Source organism: Schistocerca americana, chromosome 7 (genome assembly GCF_021461395.2).
Source record: "Schistocerca americana isolate TAMUIC-IGC-003095 chromosome 7, iqSchAmer2.1, whole genome shotgun sequence".
Taxonomy (NCBI): Eukaryota; Metazoa; Arthropoda; class Insecta; order Orthoptera; family Acrididae; genus Schistocerca; species Schistocerca americana.
This window is the reverse complement of record NC_060125.1, coordinates 276283623-276308785: the sequence shown is the minus strand read 5'-3', so window position 1 is coordinate 276308785 and position 25163 is coordinate 276283623. Positions and strand designations below refer to the sequence as shown.

The 25163-nt window shown below is 42.2% G+C and overlaps 1 protein-coding gene across 1 annotated transcript in view; it reads left to right on the top strand.

The window, feature by feature from the left end:
• Positions 1 to 9138: 9138 nt before the first annotated feature.
• The window catches only part of LOC124621931 (protein kibra), a 203782-nt gene continuing 187757 nt past the window's right edge, over positions 9139 to 25163 (top strand). The window contains exon 1 of the mRNA XM_047147438.1: positions 9139 to 9767. Coding sequence (XP_047003394.1) covers positions 9640 to 9767 — 128 coding nt within the window. The 5' untranslated portion in view covers positions 9139 to 9639. The remainder of the gene's footprint in view (positions 9768 to 25163) is intronic.

The following is a 25163-nucleotide window of genomic DNA, read 5'->3' as shown; positions in this document are numbered from 1 at the left end:
CGCATAGTGCTCAGAGCCACTTGAGCTGAGCATAACTGAACCTACTGTGGCCACGCTCTCTTTACTTTTTCTTATCATGTCAACACTGACCCACAATATTCTAGCGCAACGCAAACTGACTGCTCAAAAAAATTACAACCTAACTTCAAATAATTAATTCAAAAGAATGGCCCCGACTAAAAAGAAATCTTAACAATAACCTATAGATTTCATTAAGCACTTACCTCACAAAAATATTCATTATGTAAACTACTGCAATATAAAGCGAGCATCAATACTGCCAGTTAAATAAAAGATTCTAACTACTAAAGCCACTAACTACTAATAGGCATGTGGTTAGCAAAGGAAAGATTTTATTGCTAACCAAATAATGTATTTTTTACCTTAATAATGTGACATCCAGTTCTAACACGAATATAAATTGTCATTGACATCCATTACAAAGATATATAATTATGAATAATTTTCAATCTCCAAGTCGGATACTTCCAGATCATTAGCCTACGCTAACACTTGAGACCTCTACCCTCCATCAATGCTAACTTCTCACATTTAACATGCATCACTGCTGGCTGTTCACCTCCAACTGCCCAACAGTGCTTCCATCACTGCTGGCGACAAACTTCCAACTGCCCAACACTACTCGCGATTAACTTCCAACAACGATTCCAACCAGCCACAGAGTCTCATACAAAGAAAGCCTAGTCAGAGATCCAATGCAAAGCGCCTCACAGCACTACCACCACAGCCCACTTACAAACTGGACGTCCACTGAGGGGCGACCGGAGGCCTTTGGAGATGAATAATGTCTTATGCTCCATCTGGCAGATGGCGGTTGGTTTCTACAACGTAAAACGTCTGAAAGCACACAATTGTAACAATCATTGGAAGGGTTATGGTCTGGGGAATGTTTTCATGGAATGCACGATGGGTCAATACAAGTATGCACCTATCCTTGGACACCATGTACGTCCACCCCCACATGCAGTTTGTTTTTCATCGGCACGATGACATCTGCCAGCACGACAATGCAGCGTGTCGCACAACAAAGTACCTGCGTGATTCGAAGAGCATCAGGAAGAGTTTACCGTACTCCTCTGCCCATCAAACTCCCAGCATTTAAACCAAATTGAGAATCTGTGAGACAACCTCGATCGGACGGTTTGCACCGTGGATCCTCAACTGAGAAACCTTAGGCAGCTGGCCACGGCACTGGAGTCGCCATGTCTCCACATCCCCCAAGGTTACAGAACATCACAGACTGTCTTCGTGCGTGTCTCGCAACGGTCCACGCTACATAAAGTGGTTATTCAAGCGTTTGACAGGTGGTCGCATTAATGTGACTGGAAATTATATTTCATGAATGGGTAATTTCCAAAAAAGCTGACTTATCGAAGTCGCGGAGTCCAAACGATACATATCGAACGTGCGATCGTAAATAGATCATGTAACTCTGGTGGCGGGCGTTATGAGTATGTTTACGGTGGTCACTACAGCAATGACAAAAGAAGAGAGTTTCAAAAATACTTGTAATTGCAAAAGGACACGACTTACCTTACACGTCGTCGGTGTCGTCGTCATGTTAAAGTACATTACAGTGGTCTGGATGGATAATTTGGAAGAGTCGAACCATGTATCCATCCTGATATTCGTTTCGTTTTCCGCACAGTCCGCAATGAAATTGTAAGGGTATTTCAGCATCGAAACTGTTCTTACGAAGTTCTACACACTTCGCACCACCACAGTCTACACAAACCTTTCTTTCTTCGTCCGGTAGTACTCCATATTCGCCGGCCGGTGTGGTCGAGCGGTCCTACGCGCTACGGTCTCGAACCGCGCGACAGCTACGGTCGCAGGTTCGAATCCTGCCTCGGGCATGGATGTGTGTGATGTCCTTATGTTAGTTAGGTTTAAGTAGTTCTAAGTTATAGGGGACTGATGACCTAAGCAGTTAAGTCCCATAGTGCTCAGAGCCATTTGAACCATTTGAACTCCATATTTGCGACAAAAAGTCGAACAATTTTCTACACTGGATGAACATGGAATTAGATTTTTCCATGTGAGAGAATCCGCCCAAGAAACATCAAGAACACCAGACATCCCACTCACTAACGACATAAATCGTCTAGGTTTCCCTAGCAACTGACAAATAATTCGCGGAGGTATGTAATTTTGAGAAACTACGGGAAAAACGGGAAACAGATAAAAATGACGATCACAAGTAACTGATCACAACGCCCGTCACCGGAGTCGCGTGATCGATTTACGATCGCATGTTTGATATGTATCGTTTGGACACAGCGGGTTCGATAGGCAGTCATTCATGGAAATAACCGAATTAAGTGAGTTAGTTATTCGAACTGAACGAAATAACAAAAGAAAACGAAAGCAATAATCACCCAAACGAGACTCGAACCAGCGATCCGGAGAGTACCAATCTCGAGCGTTGTTCATTTTTTTCCGTCCTTATATACACCTACGCGCCAAAGAAACTGCTATAGGCATGTGTATTCAAATACAGAGATACGTAAACAGGCAGAATACCGCGCTGCAGTCGGCAGCGATTATGTAAGACAAGTGTCTCGCGCAGTTGCTAGATCAGTTGCTGCTGCTACAATGGCAGATTATCAAGATTTAAGTGAGTTGCAAAGTGTTGTTGTAGTCGGCGCACGAGCGATGGGACACAGCATCTCCGAGGTAGCAATGAAGTGGCGATTTTCCCGTACGACCATTTTACGAGTGTACCGTGAATATCAGGAATCTGGAAAAACATCAAATCTCCGACAGCCCTGCGGCCGGAAAAAAGATCCTGCAAGAATGGAACCAACGACGAATGAAGAGAATCGTTCAGCATGAAAGAAGTACAACTCTTCCGCAAATTGCTGCAGATTTCATTGCCATGCCATCAACAAGTGTCAGCGTGTGAACCATTCAACGAAACGTCATCGATATGGGCTTTCAGAGCCGGAGACCCATTCGTGTACTCTCGATGACTGCACGACACAAAGCTTTACGCCTCGCCTGCGCTCGTCAACGCCTACATTGGACTGTTGATGACTGGAAACATGTTGCCCGTTTGGACGAGTCTCGTTCCAAATTGTATCGAGCAGATGGAGGTGTACCGGTATGGAGACAACCTCATGAGCCCGTGGATCCTGCATGTCAGCAGGGGACTGTTCAAGCTGGTGGAGGATCTGTAATGGTGTGGGGCGTGTGCTGTTGGAATGATTTGGGACTACTGATACGTCTGGACACGACTCTTAACAGGTGAGACGTACGTAAGCATCCTGTCTGATCACCTACATCCATTCATGTCCATTGTACATTACGACGGACTTGGTCAATTCCAGCAGGACAATGCGACACCCCACACATTCATAATTGCTACAGAGTGGCTCCAGGAACACTCTTCTGACTTTAAACACTTCCACTGGCCACCAGGCTCCCGAGACATGAACATTATCGAGCATATCTTGGTGCCTTGCATCGTGCTATTCAGTAGAGATGCCCCCCCCCCCCCCCTCCCGTACTCTTGCAAATTTTGTACAGACGTGCAGGATTCATGGTGTCAGTTCCCTCCAGCACTACTTTAGACATTAGTCAAGTCCATGCCACGTCGTGTTGCGGCTCTTCCGCGTTCTCGCGGGGTCCTACACGACATTAGGCAAGTGTACTAGTTTCTTTGGCTCTTCAGTGTATTTTACGCTTCACGGAAATGATCGTCGAACATGCTTCTGTCTTTAAAAATTGACATCAGTTGGGAATGGAACCCAGGGCGCCCACGGCGGCAGGCGAACATTTTGCCTCATAGCTACACTACCTGTCGAATACTGGACCAGATTTTGGGGTGTTAAAATACGCTCCGATAAATTCAAACTCTGCATTCTGTACAGTTTTTGAGAGCTGCATCTAATTGCTGGATTGATATTTGAGTTACATAGAGAAGACAAACTTCTTCGCCAAGATCGCTAATATTGACCTTTATTCTTGATAACCGGTTTCGGTAATCATTGTTATCATCTTCAGATCTAGAAAGCATTTATAAAGTGTGACTATATGTAAAACAATTGTAATATACAGTACTAACTACACTTCTAAAGAAAGAACCACAAATACGACATATCTCGACATACAAGTTATTGCATATGATAGCAGTAAAAGCACTCTTTCCCAGGAATTGGCCGGTACGTAACAGACTAGAAGACTGATGCACCGGCATGTCAGAATTAAAATACCTACATACACAGTCACCACACACATCTGTATTATGTCCTCACAACAGAACGCATCATTGTAGCCAGGACGCCGGTAGACTGGCAGCCGGTGAATGGAAAAGGATAGGCGTTGACAACTGGACCGACAGGTGCCACTGGTGTAGCTTGTATGTCTTACTTAAAATCATTTATGTGATTATATTGCACAGTGTGCTAGCTAAAAGCCGGGCGAAAATAAATCTAAAATCATGTTAACAAAATAATTGCCAATTAAGCAGATCCTAAAAAAATATTCTTAAAGCCTTAATTACTCAATGGACCTATGTAGAAGCTGAATTTATATTTGATATAGCTACTGCAAACTGATATACAATAGATTGTTTAACACGCGATTTAACACATTACAAGTACCTCAGACCCACGTACAAGCCATTAAAATAGTTTTTCAAAAGTTACGTGTCTTAAAAATCCAGGGGTAAAAATTATAATACGGGCTTACTACATTGCCATTAAAATAGCAGCAGTGTAAGCTGTGGTTATATCCAAAGTAACGACAATGCCCTCATTATCGTTAAATAAGAGTGTATTCAAATGAGCAGTGTAAGCTGTGGTTATATCCAAAGTAACGACAATGCCCTCATTATCGTTAAATAAGAGTGTATTCAAATGAGTACATTGTCGTTACTTTGGAAATAACCATAGCTTACACTGCTATTTTAATGATATGATAGGAACCCGTGTTGTAATGTAATCACGTAACTGATTTTAAGTAAGAAATACATGCTACACTAGTGACACCTATCGGTCCAACTGTCAACGCCTATCCTTTTCCTTTGACCACCTGTCAGTCTAGCGACGTCCTGGCTGCCATGATGTGCTCCGTTGTGAGTGACGTAAGACAGATGCGTGTGGCGGCTAACTGTATATGAAGTTGTTTTAATTCTGACATGCCGATGCATCGGTCTTCTAATCTATTACGTACCTGCCAATTCCTGCGAAAGAGTACTTTTACTGCTATCATATGCAATAACTTGTCTGTCGAGATATGTTGTATTTGTGGTTATTTTGTTTGTATTGTAACTGCTACTGTGTATTACAATTGTTTTGTATATAGTCACACTTTATAAATACTTTCCAGATCTGAAGATGATAACACTGATTACCAAAACCGGTTATCGAGAATAAAGGTTATTAATAGCGATCTTGGCAAAGAAGTTTGCCTTCTCTAATGTGTTATCACACATCACCCCTTGTCTCTTAAAAAGAGTAAACCACACGTACCATAATTACAAAAATGTTACACAACTCCGATTGCGGTATCGTCTCCTCTTCATTCTAATGCTACTTTATTTTCCGAATGTTAGCTGAGAATCTTGGAAATTGGTATATGTAAAAATATAAACGCTACTAGTAAAATATACTTTGTTAATCATAGAACTACATAAATAAGCGGACAAAATGCGACTAGAGATATCATTTTAAAAAACACAGATCATGACAAATATCAGTGATGCCCCCTCCCACAACCTTAAAATCCTTAACGACAGTATTTATAAAACAAACTGTTTTAATACCTAGGAGAATGGATAACAAGCAACACAAAAGAAAAGATAGCAATAGAAAACAGAGTAGATAACATGAAAATGGTATTACATACGACAAAAAAGACATGTAAGAAAAAATCTTTATCCCAGAAGACAAAACTAAGACATTCTCAGACAGTGGTAAGGCCTGAAAAGCTGTATGGAGCAGAAACCATTAGACTAACTAGATTAATGTATCTTGAAAAACTGTGACAAACTGAAAGAAGGAAAGTACTGGGAGCTAAAAGTAACAGCAATACCGGATCCAAATTAAGAGCAAATGGAGAGCTGAAACGGAAATGGAAAAGCCAACTATATTATGAGAAGAATAAGATTACAGTTTTATGGACACATGTACTGAAAGGATAATAACAGGCTTGCCGACCAGATCTTCACCTTACTAAACAGCTACAAATCCAAACCCACATGGCTTACTGAAACTGACGAAGATATGAAAATAGTGGAATGAGAATGGATATAACAGATAGCATAATACTTTTTAGAGAAGCAACACAAAAGGCAGAATTTCAGGAAAGAAAGAAGTCCGTAGGTGGAACAAAATGGACCCGGGAAGAAAAGGTCGACACTCTCGAAGAATAAAGGAAGTATGGGAACAACGAAAATTAGATCAACGAGGTAAAACCAAAGTTGATTTATCGCACCTTATTCGAATATGCATATATTCTTTGGAAGGTGGGCGTAGTCCCTATGAATACATCCTTTCCCCTCTCCTCCCCCCCCCCCCCCCCTACCCTTCCAAACCTTCTTGGTTCTGCCCCTGACAGATTTTGTTCATTAAAGGCAAATACCCTGGCTCCAGTCTCCGTCCGGCATACATTTTAGTCTGCCAAGAAGGTCTGCAAATAACTATCGTAATTTTTACGCTATGCGCATGTTTTCCGCGTTGTTCCAAAAGTATGATTTAGTTGTAACAGCATGATTGCGACTGTAGTAATTTCACACGATTTCCGGAAGTGACCAATTTAATGCCGAAAAGCTATCCTACTTTAAATAAATAAATAACATCCGTAAGACACTGTCCTGGTAGCAGGGTAGGTCATTGAATGAGCGCTTTTTTTGTTGTTGTTAAGGTCTTACGTCCGGAAACTCGTTTGGCACAGCTCTCCACGTTATTCAATAATGTACCGCCTGTTTCCCTCTGCATAACTACTGCCACCGACATCTCTTTGAATCTGCTTAATGTATACACCCCTTGGTCCCCTTCTACAGTTTTTACCCTCGCATATTATCCTTCATTACTAAGTTGACAATTCTTTGATCCGACAGGTTGTGTCCTATCGACTGAACTCTTCATTTGGTAAGTTGTGTCATGAATTTATTTTTCTCCAATTCGATTCGAGCTCCTCATTATTTTTTCGTGCTGTCCGTCTAATATTCAGCATTCTCCCATAGCGTCACTTTTCAAAAGCTTCTTTACTCTTCGTGTCTGAACTGCCGATTGTCCCGTTTCAGTCTACACTCCAGGTACATTCCATCACAGAACACTTTCTGGCACATTTATTTTCAGACATGCTTTTCTTCCTATTGCCAGTCTGCATTTTACATTCTACTTCGACAATCTTCAGTTATTTTGCTGCCCAAACAGAAAAACGTATTTAGTACCTCTGGTGTGCCATTTCCTAATCCAATTCCCCCAGTATTACCTGATTTAATTTGACTACCAATTAAAATGTTTTCTGTGGCCGGTCAGTCCGTGAGATCATAGCACGTTGGCTACCAGCAACCGACTGAAAAGTATGCTGTATTTAATATAGCCCGCAATTTTACTGAATTTCCTACCGTCTTAGTGACTCTGATTTTGTGTGCTACCTTGTTCTCTGAAAGATGGCTGGGAAGTTTGGAAACTGATATACGGAAAAACAGAAATTCTTTGGCAGTGACGGAAAGGTGGGAGTAGCGGGGGGGGGGGGGGGGGGGGGTAGGTCATGACTCTCATAGCCCCCTCCCCCTCCCGCATCTGAAACGTTATCACTTAACTCTTTTGTGTTCTTTCCAGGATAAGAACCTTCTTGCCTGCCGTACCTCAGAACACACTGAAAAGGGTCGTGTCAATTTGCCACTCCTAGCCGTCATCGGCGTTAAATAAGGGCATGTGCTGTCGTCAAAAGACATCGGTTGTAAAATCGCATTTGCACGAAACCATGGACGCAGGAATTCTTAAGGGACACGGTGAGTCACACCTTCGGTCCTTTCAGAACGCTATTGCAGACACACATCCTTCAAATGACGCATCACTGCGGACGAAAGGGAAAGCATCGATAAGATAGTGTAGTGAAAGCAGAGACTTCGGTCGCCTAGTAAGACTTACTTTCGGCTACGCATGTCGCAGATGATGTCATAGTCCCTCTACAGACATTCACTGATTACAATGGTGTATTACTAAGCTTTATAAGCTGCACTGATTATAATGGTGTATCATTAAGCTTCATCAAGTTGCATGAAACCACCACAACAATACACGAAATAGATTCATACAATTTCATTTCCCTCACTAAGGCAGTGTCATCACAGCTAGAAGTATCTTCACTGTATATGGTCCTCCAGCTTTAGCGTATCGGTTTGCTGGCCTGATTTTTTTTTCTGAATTTCCCTCATTTCGTTTTTTTTTTTTTTTTTTTTTGTGGCACGAACAACCATTCAAATGACATTTAACAAACATTATAGTTGCCTTGCCTTAGTATTAATGTAGACCACAATATCAATACAGAAATCTGAGTCAATCCGCGACACATTTTACGCCTCACTCAGAACAAAATGAAAAAAGAAGCGAAAATGATAAAATGTATCAAGAAGCAGGGGATCGAGCGTAAAAGGAAAAGCTGGAAAAATATTTTCCCCCAAAATTAATATAGAGCATTTCAAGACACAGGAAAAGCGACTAAGCTATTCGATTTTTTCATCCGTGCTTCGACGAGAACGCATAATTTAGAGAACTATCGTTAATATTCCACAGTTATCTATTTCATTCTTCTCATTTCGCAATAAAATTGCTGGTCTCGCATATTTCTATTGCATTATCCAAAATATTGTATGTAAACGTAACGCCTATAACAACAGTCTAACTACTGACGAAGCTGTCTCGAACAGTAGACTTATAGAGAGACGAACGCCTGCAGTGTATCATTCGATAACACAACACGTTCATTTCTTACGTGATTTGCCAGAGAGAAGTCGTAGCAACTCGCCAGCAGTGTTTTGAAATCAGATGTTGGGTTTGGCCTTAAAGCACGCAGTTGAGATGTTTCATCACAGATGGCGCTGGTTCGAGGCGCAGCAGCGAAGTGGGTGAGGTATGCGTCAACTGTGAGCAGCCGACGCGCAAAGCGGCCGCAGGTGCCCCATTGCACTCTTGCGCCGAGCGCCGAACTGTCTGTGTTTACTTCATACGAGCGTGATTTCGTTGTGTACATTTGTGCATTGAATTGCGTAAGGGTATTTGACAACCTTGTACGACGACAGTTAACATTTGTTTGCCGTGTATAGCGTAAAGTACGTGTTCAGCGTTGTGCGGGAACGAAAAAAGAGGGCGAGTGTCTCCGCCTTTGCCGTGTTCGACGACCAACTTGTTTGGAGAGGGCTATTCGTAGTCTCTGCTGGAGTCCACGGGGCCACAGGAGGCCGAACAGCAGTCATTCAAGTTGCTTCATGGTTATGTTAATACGCGCATTCCTTTGCCAAGGCATCTGAGCGCTGATTGGCTGGTGAACATGAGTTGAAGGTGACGTCACGCTTCTCATGATAATGAGGTATTCAACATGGCGGAGTAGCTAGATTGTGAATTGCCAGTTGCTATACTTTTGGATGGATTTAACTAGTGAAATATGCCAAGGAGACGAAATGGAGAGATACCTCTGCCCGACGGTTGGGATTTTGGAACGGACTACGATGGGAAGATCTACTTCATCGATCATAATAGCAAGAAAACAACGTGGATTGACCCGCGAGACAGGTGAGTTGAAAAAGCGACTTAACCCTGCGGAGCCCCACGTCAAATCTCCGAATTCCTTAAATGTTTCTGCTGTATTGTGTCTCGTCATCCGCTGAAGCGCTGCAAAATGCATTCGCTGTGTTATTTCAGCCTGAGTTTGATTAATGCTGTCGTGAGTTACTGGTCATTTAAAGCATTTAAACAATAACATACAAAACTCGGGATTAATTTCGTCTGGATTAAGCACATGTGCTGCCATCTCCATGGAAACACGCCGTGTGTTGCCATAACATTTGTTTCACATACTGTATAACTTTGCGAATGAGTGAACTGTAAATATTTTTTCATCGGTCTTAGTTGATTGTTGTCAAAACAGAACATTAACGTTCGTTGTGTGGATGCGTGTTTCTCGCTGTGCGCTTTGGACAAAGGGTTGCTATTTGATTTGCAGTATGTAAAATATAAAATATCAATGTTTTCCCAGTTATTTACGCGAAAACATAATTAGTGATTTAAGTAACACGTCCACCAAAATAGTGATTGACGCAGTGTGTGACTATTAGCACATCGTGTTTGGCTTCGAGAAAGATGCCGCACGACCAGTTTGTTATAACTTGTAATTGGACGCCAGTGTTATTCTTCGCGAATGTGTGTTTAAAAAGGTTTTTCACTGCATTATGTAGTATGTTCATTGCATTCACAGATTACATTCGTCTTGCAGTAAGAACGTGTAAGTAGTTTTCTGCATTCGCCGCAGTCCCAGCGTCTCGTAATAGCCAGAGGTTCCAGAAGTTTTGTTTCTATTTTTGGATGGGCGTTAGCTTTTTCGTCTCGTCGGGCTCGCAGTGTGCATAAGGTTTCGCACCGTTTCATGCCTTGCCATCTTCGACTTTTTGTTCCATTGTGGCGACGTTTACTACATTTTAAGAAGTCTCCGAGGATAGAGTTTCGTTCACCGGTGAATAAACAATTTTTTTTCCAGCTTCATCTGAGGCGAACACGGACACTGGGTGGAACACATTATTATTATTATTTTTTAATGCGCTCTCTAATTTACTCCGAATTGCTATTTTTCCCGAAGTCAATCTATAGCGATTGGTTAGGATACATTGTAGTTAAAATGAAACCTGTTTGCTTTGCCGTTGCTCCATTTGCGCTTCACTGACAGCACCGTGCGTGCGGTTCCCACATGTAAACGTATATTTGCAACAGGCCGCAGAAATGCTCTGCCGTTGCCTTACCATTGTTGATAGCGCAGGAACCTGTGCCACGGGGAAACGGGGGTGTGGCCGTGCAGCGCACGCCGTTTGTTTACATCCCTTCTCACCCCGTGCAGTTGGGTGTCAAGGGCAAGAGCGGGCGTCCGACAGGAATTTGCAGACGGATGGGGGCTGCGCTCCGGAGTGGGGGCAGCTAGTGCCACCCTTGTCCATTGGCGTTGTCGCTCTGCACCGGGGTCGGGGTAGCTCCGCCCATATTCTGCGTGCCTTACCGCAGTCGGCAGGCCTGCTCAGAGGGTTCGATTCCCACAGTAAACGCTATTTAGTATTTGGTGTTTACTTGCTACCTTCAACTGTGCATTGAACCTCTCCCTTGCAGGACAAAATTGTTTTCAACTTTATTACCGCTTCATTAGCACACGACGATATATTTGTTAGGCTTCAGTGTCAACAGAAACTGCCAATTTCAGTGTACAGATACGTAAGTAGTAAACAACAGCATGAAAGGCGAATGGTGTTTGATACTGGCTGTTTGCAACCATCATCACAGTGTTAGACATTTCAGGAGGACAAGTAATTGTTTGACGTTATAATACTTTGGACGGTCTCAGTTAAATTTTCTTTTAAATTTGTATCAAATATCTAGCAGATAAAATGTTCTAGCTGCCTTTATTGATGAGTTCAGTTCCGTTCGCTCAGCGCGTATAACAGCTAATAACCGACCATTTCGTTTATACTGTTTTTAATTGTGCTAATTTAACTTGTAACAGCATGTACAATATTCGTAACTCACGTCGACTAACGAATAAGTTACATCTCTGTAGATAAGTATCGTGTGGTGTGATCGAGAATGCTTTACTTGTCGAATTGTTATACAGGGACCTGTGTGAAGCATTCTAATAAAATTCAGCTGTGACTGTTGAACGTTTCGTTCACTACAAGATCTCGCCTGTTCCAGGTAGCTTTTTTTCCTACCATAGTGACGCCCCAGAATTCTAATATTCAGTTATGGGACGTTACTTATTGAAAGAAGTGTCAAGCTTTGATGTCTGACGTTGCGTTTTTGTATGTGCGGGTTGAACGTAATCGAGATTCACTGAGCAAGTCAAGAGAAGCACGCGTAATGACCGTACAATCTAAAGAAAGAGCTCTGAAGACTTTTTTTTATTTCTTTCAGATTTTAATTACGGTAAGCATTGATGAAATATTGATGCTCGAAATAGGATCGAGAAATCATTAATATCTATGAGAGAGGGCTGCAGTTTGTGTATGACAGGAAACACTGTCACCTACAGCTAATCTGTCCGTACAGTAAAGGCGCATCGCTTTTTTTGTATCCCAAACTGTATCAGAACGAAGTACATCATGAAATGAATACTGACTCTTGGATAATTTGGTTTCCAAATACTGAGAAGTCACGTATTTGTTTTTGTAAAATACCCTTATGACAACCCTGAGGCAAATATCATTGTAGCATAGTGCTTTCCTCCAGTTGTTCTCTACCTGTGTACCGAGATAACGCATGAAAATGGAAAATTAAGCACAAACACCCTCGTGACCACATTTAATTCAATTCTTATTCATTTAATTCACGGTTTTGTCCATAACAGAAAATAGAAAAATCTGCTATTTGAAGTTACTAGTGGCAGTCGTGTACGATACACACACATGCTGCATACACCTTATTCTGGGGACTAAACAGAGTTGAGCTTAGCTATTGGGGAGCTTATGAGGCCATTTAATGAATTCGTAAACTTTTACTGCGTGATAATGAAAGTTATTTACGATTTGTAGGTATGAGACGTAGGCGTTAAAGGAAATCTTTCATTTATGGCATGTAATACAATAGTATTTCGTTTATTGGCTTTAACATGGAAGGTCATATTTTCAAGGATTTTTAGATGCAGTATTATCGACATGAAAATTTTACAGTTATGTGTACTCATCTAGTATTTAAGCATATACGCGTAGATATAAGTAGCAGTGTGTTAGCAAAAGACAACAATAAACTAGGATTATGTGTCTTTGAATAAAATCAGTTTATTCCGTTTATTTATTAAGGGTCCAACAAAAACGACAAACGACAAATCATATGTTTCCATGTGTAAACTGCAAACTTTTCTTCTGGAATACTCAGCCACTCCATGTAACAATTTTATGTGAAATTTCGTTATAGTAATCTTACCCCTGTCAAACGAACAAAAATGTAGCTATCCCGATTTATCTTCCCAATAATGTGTTCTTTTGAAGGAAGTAAATGATGGCGTACAGTGCAGCGTTAGACACGCTTTTTCTTAAAAGTGTGAGGCACTGTTGAATTGTGTGTTTTGTTGTACTGTCATCACGTATACAGAATTTATTCTATTAGTTTTGTGAATGCGTTACCGTGTAGGGATGCTTACCGGCCCTTGCATTTCTTGCTTCTACGGTGCAAGATGTTCAAGTAAAGTATTTAATATCAAACACAGAAGCCACTTTAATAAGAGAAGTCTTGAAGTTTGCAACTACGTGTGAAAGGAGGCGCCTGACGGAGGGCAACGGTTCAGATCTCCGACTGACTACCCAGACTTTAGGGTCGCTGGGGTTTCTCACAAACGCTTTACTTTGCCGGCATGGTTCGTTTGAAAAGGTCATAGCCGATTTCCTTCACCTGTTCGAGCGTGTGTTCCGTCCCTAATGACCTCGTCGTCGACGGGACGAAGACCCTCATCTCCTCTCGAAACTGGACATCTGCCTTTCACCTGCAGTTTCTTTCTGAGGCATCAGCGCGCATCTCACCGACCGACTCAACTCTTCGTCTCAGATCCTATCAGCACCTTTCAAACTCAGCAGAAACTCTACGTCATCGGAAAACAACACTGGGAGGAAGGATGCAGCATAAAACTTGACTTGACCTTACAGTCATCTTACTGGGAACCACAAGTAGTTCACCTTCACAGTATTTCCATGTAATAACAGTATGCCACATTTAATGACCACTTTATGAAAAATGATGGTTTGTTAATGGTTTCCCATAAGTGTTTTGCAAGTGTTATGAAATGATCACTGTTTTCTTAAATTTACCTTGGCAAAAAGTTTAACACTCGTGCAAGACCATCATAAAACTTATTTTTATATTTGCATTTTATCTAAACGATTTTCTTGCCGCTTAGTAGAAAACGCCCTGCGCTAGATAATGCTGTTGAGATAGGATGTAAATACAAACAAAACATTAGTTTTCAACAGCATTTATTATACTTCAAAAGGAAAGAAAACTACTGATGATATCGCAGAAGTGGCGAAACCTGACGGGATAGTCATACGTTAACTCCTGTGCATGAAGCGATCGTAACACAGTATAATAGTATTATTAACCTTTTGTTTGATACAGTTTTTAAAAGCCTATGTAGTACAATGCTTCTCTGCCCAAGCGATTCTTATAGCCAACACAGGAAATCTATATTTGCTGTGCTGTGAAGATAGCTTTATACATTTACAAGCATGTTTACTGTCTTTGTCTTCCTTTTGTTTATATTTTTGTTCATGTCTTCTTTTTCGTCGAGTTTCATGTCTGAAGTGCCGTTATTCCCAAACTGCACTGTGCATCCTTGGTTTTCTTCTCCGCTTATTGGAAGGAATAATTGACATTGGTTTTTTGTTACGGCACTCAAGATGTACTTTCATTTTATATGTTGCTGAAGTTTCCTTTAACTCATTGTGTATTAGTTGGCGTCTTCGTAATACTCCCAATTCGCGAGAATCACATTCCATCAGCCTTTATTCTGCTCTCGATCACCGATTATGTTCGTAATCATAGCTGGCACCGTAGTACCGAGTCGTATGAAATGATTATTCAAAGTCGCCTTCGATGCTGTATTCGGTTTTTGTTGTGGTGGCACCGGGAAAACATCCTTCGTCAGGTCAAGGTACCTGAAGTCGAGGTCGCCTGGCGCTACTCTTGGAATTTTACTGATTTCGGCCGTGCCAGCTGGTTTGTTTCCAAATTTCGGGTCAACTTATGAAGGTCATATACGCACGCATTATGATAATATCGAAGAGACGAGTGCCTTATGAAGCTGTCATATGTTAGTACGTGCCATATGTAACGGCCGTGTGCTGATCATTAAGAAACACTGTAAATGACAACAGGTTTTTTTCAAACCCAACAATGAAATACATTTCAAGATGTACCCTTTGGGAATACAACAAACCTGATTATGTATTTGTAAATCTGCTATAAAATATGATGTGGTAAATATTCATACCAACGAAGCAGCAGAAAAACAGTTATTAATGGTAATTGTAGTTATTTACTGCTGGTATATATGTTAACCATTGTCACCTATAGAGTGCACACAGTCTCATGGAATTAGAATTCTGGTAATGTCACTATTATCCAGTGTTAGTGAAGGGACTAGACCTGAGACTGATGTATGTGAGGCATGTTCATATGCAGGAGTCGATCATCCGCTACAAGGAATCGTGTTGTTTATGAAACCCATAACGCCTCTGCGGGCCTTAAATACAAAATTTTGTTTGCAGACGCGAGAAATAGATCTGTATGCTCGAGGACACATACAACTTTTACTACTTCTAGGAGAATGTAGAGGAGATTGATTTGAGGAAACCACTAATGCTGCAATTAGAACATTTATTTGAATCCCTCTCCTTCTAGATACAACCATTTCTGCATCACGTTACTTATTCATTTATTGTTTATTTCGTATGACCAGATCAGAGCCTTCTTATTGCCCTCTCTTACATCAAACCGAGAACAACAGATACTAAAATTTATTAGAAAAAGTTCTCAGTCATCACACACACTTCTAGTTCTATTATCTACATCTGAGAAATTATTAGGAGAACAATTACAGTTACCAACACAAACAATAACAGTGGATAATAATACTAATGGGCAATAATAATAATAATGATAATAAAACAGAAGAAAAAATTGAAAAATACATCCAACTGGCTGAGGAAGTCAAGGACATGTGGCATCAGGATAAAATTGACATTATACCAATTATACTATCAACTACAGGAGTCATACCACACAATATCCACCAGTACATCAATGCAATACAGCTACATCCAAACTTGCATATACAACTACAGAAGTCCGTAATTATTGATACACGTTCAATTACCCGAAAGTTCCTAAATGCAATATAACATATACCGTACAGTTAAAAGGAAGTCACGCTTGATCAAGGTCCGCGTCACTTTCCATTTTTGACCAGACATAACGCCTGAGAAAAGAAAGAAAGAATGAATAGTAATAACAATAAAAGGTGTCGAGAATATCAGTAATATTGATTAGTTTATCACATTTGAATCCATGGGAAGGCGAAGAAAGAGATGATTGAAATGACAATGACAACAGCCCTAAGAAAGGACAGACTTTCATTACAGGACTCTGTCACAAGGTGGAGGCAAAAGTGGTGGGGGAGATGTAGTTGACAAGAGTGAGCAGACAAATAAATAGAAAAGATACCTATTGCAGTAGGAGATGGGCCATTAGCTGTGTTTTTGAAATTAGGAAGTCACTTAATTTCTCTGTGATTTTGAAGAAGATCATTCCAAAGTCAGTTTCCTGATACAGAAAATTATTTTGAGAAGATGGCTGTGTTATGTAGCGGTATAAAGGTAGTTTTACTTTGTCGAGAATGAGTAATTCAGCTGTGCTGTTCAGACTTCCCTTATTTGTATACGATGCAATCTGACACGTATTTGTTAATCTGTGTGAGGAAACTGACTTTCTCTTCTTCGCGCTAACAAAGCAAGAATGATTCGTTTGCAGGCATAAGACGAAAGCATCGAGCGAGGAGGCACATTGGTAAGACATTGGACTCATGTTACAGAGGGTAGCGGTTCGTATTCTCTTGCTCTAGGTTTTTCCGTGATTTTCCTAAATCGCTTAAAGTGAATATCGGGGTAGTTCTTTTGAAAGCGCGGAGGGCTTCCTTCCCCAATCCGTGTTTCATCTCTGATGGCCTTCGCCTCCATCGACTCTTGATCACTGCATGACTCATAGCAGTATGGACATGGCATAGGTGCTCGATTGTTCGTTTTTTTATTTACCTATTTTGGCCTTTGGAAGCAGTGACCATACAGCCAGCAGTAATTACAACAGTGCCATGTTAACATAATTGCAAATTTCAACGGAGAACACAAATGATAGTTGGAGGTACAAACGTAAGTTCTTAATGTAAAATAAAAAACAAAAAATGACGAACACAATTACAGCTAATAGTAGTTACAATAGTACCGAGTTAACAGATTTGTAAATTTCACAACAGAACAATGGTGAGAGTTTGACCTGCAAAGATAAAGAATTATTATAAAATAAAAACACCAAGTTAGACCCGGTTTTCGAAGTGGGGTGGTTCTATATGAGGACGAGATCCACAGCAATTTATAATTAAAGGTGGATACCGGTGTCTTTTAAAAAGTCCAGTATCCGGACACACCCAAAAACACACGTTTTTCATATATTAGATGCAGTGTGCCACCACTTACTGCCAGGTACTCCGTATCAGCGACCTCAGTAGTCATTAGACATCGTGAGAGAGCAGAATGGAGCGCTCCGCGGAACTCACGGACTTCGGACGTGGTCAGGTGATTGGGTGTCACTTGGGTCATACGTCTGTACGCGAGATTTCCACACTGCTAAGCATCCCTAGATCCACTCTTTCCGATGTGACAGTGAAGTGGAAACGTGAAGGGGCACCTACAGCACATAAGTGTACAGGCCGACCTCGTCTGTTGACTGACAGAGACCGCGGACAGTTGAACAGGGTCGTCATGTGTAATAGGCAGACATCAATCCAGACCATCTCACAGGAATTCTAGACTGCATCAGGATCCACTGCAAGTACTGTGACAGTTAGGCGGGAGGTGAGGAAACTTTGATGTCATGGTCGAGCGGCTGTTCATAAGCCACACATCACGCCGGTAAATGCCAAGCGACGCCTCGCTTGGTGTAAGTGACGTAAACATTGGACGACTGAACAGTGGAAAAACGTTTTGTGGAGTGACGAATCACAGTACACAATGTGGAGATCCGATGGCAGGGTGTGGATATGGCGAATGTCCGGTGAATAGCATCTGCCAGCGTGTATAGTGCCAACAGTATAATTCGGAGGCGGTGGTGTTATGGTGTGGTCGTGTTTTTCATGGAGGGGGCTTGCGTGGCACTATCACAGCACAGGCCTACATTTATGTTTCAAGCACCTTCTTGCTTCCAACTGTTGAAGAGCAATTCGGGGATGGCGGTTGCATCTTTCAAGACGATCGAGTACTTGTTCCTAATGCACGGCCTGTGGCGGAGTGGTTACACGACAATAACATCCCTGCAATGGACCGGCCTGCACAGAACGCTGATCTGAATCCTATAGAACCCCTTTCGGATGTTTTGAAACGCCGACTTCGTGTCAGGCCTCACCGACCGACGTCGGTACCTCTCCTCAGTACAGCACTCCGTGGAGAATGGGCTGCCATTCCCCAAGAAACCTTCCAGCACCTGATGGAACGTACGCCTGCAAGAGTGGAAGCTGTCATCAAGGCTTAGGGTGGACCAACACCATATTGAATTCCAGCATTACCGATAGAGGGCGCCACTAACATGTAAGTCATTTTCAACCAGGTGTTCGGATACTTTTGATCACATAGTATATATATATATATATATATATATATATAAAACCGGTAAAGAAAAGCAGTTATGCTAGTGGGGAGGGAGTAAACGATCGCAGGAAATTTCCTGTACAGGACTGCTTCCACTGTCGTGTCTTTGGTACATGCCAGTACGAGGTGGTTCAGATCCGCCATTGCTGTTTGGTCTTTATCGCAGTGTCCAGAAGCAATAAATTTTAACCGATGTAGGTGGGAGTGGAAACACCCATGTCCCTGCCTTATGCGATTGATGGAGGTCACATGACGTCTACTGAACCTCACCGAGGCGAACCACGGAGGAGAAAAGACCGTCGGTTATATGGCAGCCCTTATAGTGCTGGGATACGTGCGTTCACAGCTCCAACCGCGATAAGCAACTTTCTTAATCGTCGATTTGAGATCCTTGTGAGGGACCTATGTTGAGCGTAACTGTCTCTCCGTAATGCTCGTCTAGACGAAGCTGTCAGCAGTTTCAACAAGGAGAATTCCATGACGTCCTTTTGCCTTGCGCCTTTCTCCTCTGCATTCATATTGTGTCGGTCCTCTGGGAAGCCCCCATTTGACAAGTTGGTCCCAGGCTTTCCCCACAACTGATATCAGCCTGTTCAGTGATATCCAGATGGACCATTCCGATGTACCTCAAAGCGGCAGACAGCTGGTTTCATCAACGGTTGAAGTTGATCACTTCTAGCTGCCGACAGATGTTGTCTGCCAGCAAGTGACACATATCTTCTGGAATTGAAAGGATTAGACGTGAGGTTCAGATATTTATTGCGTTACCTTCGGGGAGTCTTCTGTCACGTACTCCACTTTGGCATTAATGACTGTGGTGGAACGAGCTTGAGATTGGAATACTGAACGTAATATTTTTGTAATGAATGGCTTCAGTAAAAAATTGGATGTTACGTACAAAGTGTAACTTTGTTGTTATTTCATCACCCTCTCCCCACATGGGCGGGGAAGGGATACAGCCAATCTGCTCTTCAGCCAATTTGACAAGTAAAACCAAATTAGATGAAAAAATGCTAACATAAAGATATTTACAAGGATTTTAAAACATTTAGGAGGGTGAAATTAATGGAAGTTTTTATATGAACGAGGGTTGGAACTTTAATAGTGGCAACTATTTATTTACAGCTCGTACGAAATAGATACTTGTTTCAAAGTTTTACTGACCTTCAAAGTAGTCACCAGCATTGTGTATAACCCGTTGCCAGCGATGTGGCGATGTGGAAGGCGTAGGATACTCTTAGCAGTGCCAGCTGTGTTGACAATTCGAGCGACGCGATCTATTGCCCGACGAATTTACAGCAGTTCTGAAGCGAATGCCGTGAAGTGTTTCCTTCAGTTTAGAAATCGAGTTGAACTTACGAGGGCTCAAGTCAGGGGAATGCAGTAGGTGGTATAGCACTTAGCAGCCCCACCAGTCAAACAGATCAGTAACAGTTTTGCACTGTACATGCTTGAGCATTGACCTGCAAAATGATGGTCAGATCCTGCAGGAAGTGTCATCAATTCTGTCCCTGTGCTGTTCACTTTTGGAACACAACCTACGAGAGGGGTCCAATCTCCACGTTCAGCTAGTTAGTATAGTCTATTGTGGAATACTGTTGGCTAGTTAGTAGATGAGGTTTCCGTGTTAATTGCCGGCACCTCGAAAAATGCCGAAATGGAAATTGTACATTGTGTATGACATTTTGACCTCAAGTTACGAACGCTTGCAGCGAATGCTAAACGTTGAGCAGATGGGTGGACGGTGAGGTGGGTGCAGAGTTGGTCGGGGAGTCGGTGAGGTGAGGCGGTGCGACGCGGCCCGGCTGTCGCCCGTCTCGGTGTCGCCTCCTACGCTCGACCTTGCGTCTCTTGTACATGGAACTGGGAGGTCGCGGCTGCCGAAGCGAGGCGCGCCGCACAGCGCCGAGTTCAAGGAGACGCGCGCCATCTGCAGGGAAACACGCGCGCAACAGCAGCTGCGCCGCCGCTCCACCTCCCGCCGCGCCGCGCGGGCTGGCCGCCCGAGTTCTCTTCGCGCCGTGCGGGGCCCGGTCTCGGACGGCTACCCAAAGCGTCACACAAGTTTGCGGCAAATACTATTCTGCACTTTTTCCTACGACATAGCGTTTTCTAGTACTGCCCGCTTTACCAGTGTACGCTTCTTCATTTCTCAGAAAACCATTATTTCCGAGCTGTCGCGTCTTCAAGCAGGAGGCAACCAATCGTACCACCGTTGTGTTGTGACGCTGACCAGCTCTGCGCGCCATCTATCCTGTGCAGGCCGCTTCATCTCCGCACAAATAGTGCAACCTACGTCCATTGGAACCTCCTTCATTTTATTAACTGGAAATATAAAATCACAAAGGGATATCCACAGTGTTCAATTTTAGGTCCACTCCTATTATATAAATGAACTTTCACTTAACAATTCAACAAGCAAAATTGGTACTTTTTGCACACGATAACAGTGTTATAATAAATCCCATTAGAGAGAAAGCAACAGAAGAGTTGGTAAATGATATTTTCCAGATAATTATTGAGTGGTTCTCTGAAAATGGACTCTCCCTAATTTTTGAAAAACACACTACATTGAGTCCTGGGTACAACTAATAAGAGTCAAACCAACAACTGATGTAGCACACCAGCAGGAGTCAGTAAGTAGTGTAGAATCCTCCAGATCTTTGGGTGCACATATCGATGAAAAATTGAACTCGAAGAAGCATATGACTGAGCTTCTCAAACAACTAAGATCCGATACTTTTGCTCTTCGTACAATTGCTAATCTTGAAAACAAACCAATTAACCTCATTGGGTGATTTTCTGGGGCAATTCACTACTTAGAAAGGAAGTACTGATTACACAAAAGCGAGCAGTAAGAATAATATGTAGTGTTTACACACGGACATGCAGGTACCTCCACAACAAGCTAGGCATTTTAACTGCTACGTCACAAAATACATATTCGGTAACGAAATTCGTTGTTAGCAATCCATCACAACTTGAGGAGAACAGTAATGTACATGCTTACAACACCAGAGGGAAATATGACCTTTATTACCTACTGTTAAAGCTGTCGGTGGCTCAGAAAGGAGTTCAGTATGCAGCAACAAACATTTTTGAACATTTGCTCAATAACATAAAATCTCCGACAGGTATCAAAGCAGTTTTTAGATCTAATTTAAAATAATTTCTCCTGGACAACTCTTTCTATTCCACTGACGAATTTCTTCTTAAAGTTGGTAGCCAATTAAAAAAAGCAAGTGTAGTTTCATGAGCGGGACTGAAAATAATAATTTGTTTATTAATGTTAACATTAATCTTGTATGCATATCCTATACTGACTCGTCCCACATCAGTTCGATAAAGTAGTCGTTCAGATGAACTATGGAACATGCAACGAACTAAATTACTGTAGTCCGCCTCGGTAGCTGCGGGGTTAGGCTCGGATTAACAAGCAAAGGGGCCCAGACTCAATTGCCGTCCGGATCGCAGATTTTTCTCCGTTCGGGGACTGCATGCTATGTTTTCCTTACGTTCACATCGTCATAACTGACATTTCACTATTGAGGTGGTTGAATGGGCACGTCCCGAAAGCATAAAAAAACTTACTGTAGTCAAGACTTGGTCTCCCTCTACAGTCCCCCTCCCTCCCTCCCCCCCCCCCCCCCCCCCCCCTCCTTCAGCACACTTCCTTCCATTTACCAGATGACGATTCCTTTATGCCTCAGGTTGCGCCCTATCAGCCGATCCCTTCTTTTAGGCAATCTCTGCCACAACTTTCTTTTTCCCTCAATTCAATTCAGTACCTCCTCATTAGTTATTCAATCTACCCGCCTAATCTTCAGCATTCTTTTCTGGCATCATATTTCAAAAGCTTCTATTATCTTCTTGCGTAAACTGTTTGCCGTCCGCGTTTATGAATCCGTACACTACTACACTCTACATAAATACCTTTAGAAAAGCCTTCATCACATTTAAACTTATTTTTAATTTTCACAAATTTCTGTTTTCCATGAATGCGTTTCTCGCTATTGATAGTCTGCATTTTAGATCCTCTCCACTTCGGCTATCGTCACTTATTTTGCTGCTCAAATAGCAAAATTCATCTACTACGTTTAGTGTTTCGTTTCCTATTCGTTATCCCTCAGTATCGCCCGATTTACTTCAGTGACATTCTGTTAGCCTTGTTATATTTTTGTTCATGTTCATCTTTTCGAGAAGCTTTGCATTCCGTACCACTGCTCTTCCACATCCTTTGGCGTCTCTGATAGATTTATCAGGGGCGATCAAGAAGTTTCCGTTTGAGGGTGCTGCTACAGCGTATGTGCAACGTAGTGCGACTCCGATATGAGTATGTAACCACCGATATGTAACCAAGAGATTAGTGGAGCATTCGTGTCTTTCCGACGTGCGTGCAGTAAATGCAGAAACGTGAACTGTGGCTACCTTATTAGCAAAATGCATGCAAACAGGACCAACGTGTTCTTATTCTTTTCTTGACTGCCGAAGGACGATCACCGGCGGACACCCATTGGAGGATCAAGAAGGTGTCTGGGGCAGGATGTGTGTCGAAAACACCATTTTGGAATGGTACAACAAGTTCCGTGCTGTTCGTGATTCGACACAAGAAGCCGGTCGACCTGGGAGACCAATCTCATTCATTACGGACAAGTGGGAGATAACCGAGCACCTGCCCCATAGTTCTGATCTCTCCCATGCGCTTAACACGCCATCAATCCCTCAAAAAATGCCTTGAAGGGTCGACGAATCCTGTCGGACGAGGAGGTACAGCAGGTAGTAACGGAGTTCTTCACAAAGCCGGACACGGCGTTTTACCAAACGGGTATCTTCAACCTGGTGCTTCGGTGGGATGATTTGCCTCAGTGCTCACGGCTAGTTCGACCGATTGTCATATAGATTCTGGACTTCACGGCGTTCGAACGGGAACTTTCTGATCGCCCCTTATACATCATCGGCAAACTGCGAAGATTTTATTTCTTCTCTTGAATTTTGATCCTCTTTTTCCGTATATTTTGTTGGTATCCTGTGATGCTTGCTGAATGTACACGTTGAACAACACTGGGACTAGACTACAACCCCGTCTAACTTGCTTCTCAACTATCGCTCCCCTTTCATGCCTATCGTTATTGACGACAAACGGCCATATTCGCTTAAGTTAATATCTGCCAAGTCTTTCCGAAGTATCCTGTCCAGTGTAAGGTTACCCATTCACTCGTCTAATATTTCAAGGATATTAGTGATCGCAAATTTAATTGATGGCAGTCGGGAAGTATTTATTGGAGGGGGGGGGGGGGGGGGGGGGGGAGAAGATCGCACAATATACAGGTAAACAAGGAAAGGATATGAGCTGTGTTCATCTGATCAGTACCAATCCCATGTCATCTGTTAGATTAAATTTTAGCTGTAGGTTATTCATTTTTTATTCAGACAGGTAGTAGAATGTATGTGGTTTATATTCAATAACACAGACGAACATAGTTTGTAAATATAGTCACTGTTTGTGGCTGTTTCAACTCGCACTCACACGAGTCACTATGGTCACAGTATTATTTTCACTCTAGATTGTGTCATTCTGGAATATTCCGCATAAAAATCACGAAAATTTAGATGAAACTTATGGATCAGTTACTGTTTCGTATGATTCAAACGCAGTTGTTAACCTTATAACCACTTGAGATACTTTATAACCATACACAGTCTGCTTAATATCTCCTTAGTACCTTATTTTCCTACGTACAACTACCTAATATTCTTCCTCTGATCAGGTTTCCCTTGCCTACTTATCGTCTACCATGACTGGACATTTTTTTCATAAATATTTCACGTAACGCTGGGTCCCATAGTTCTGAGTGCCTTCAGTGGATTCCAGCGAACCACTGACTACATGAAAACGCACTCGGAGAGACAGAATGTTCACTTGACGAGAAAATTCAGCATATACGCACTGCATTGTCAAAATTAGCGTTACTTGTGAGTTTTGTGTACCAATAATCGCATACTACATGTGCACATACCTACAACTGATGTAGTTTCTTATGAACGAATTTCTGTCGCTCCAGCAACACTGAACTTTCATTTACAGGAGTGTTATAATTAAACTTTCGGTGCTTGCGCCAGTATAGACGCAGAACTATTTGACGTATGTTTACCCAGCTTTATAGGAATGATGTTCAAAGTACAGGATTTGCTTTGTTTGTAGTGTTAGCGTCATGATTTGGGTTCAAGAACATGATTCGGAAGTTCGAATTAACTGGCGATTTGGAAATTGATCCTGGTAGAGGCTGACGGCCAATTACATCACAAATTGTTTAAACTTCGTTGATCCATTATGGAAAAAAAAACAAATTGTTTAAGTTACTGTTGCCTCGGCTGAGAATGGTGGACGCAGTCTGCGATTTTCAAGAGTGCATGAGCTGTATCGTGACAGCTGAGTATTTCTATGAACAATCTCTAGTGCTGTTCCAGGCTGTCGTGGATGGAGATGGTCGTCACATTGAGCAACTCGTATAAACTGGAACGTAAACAT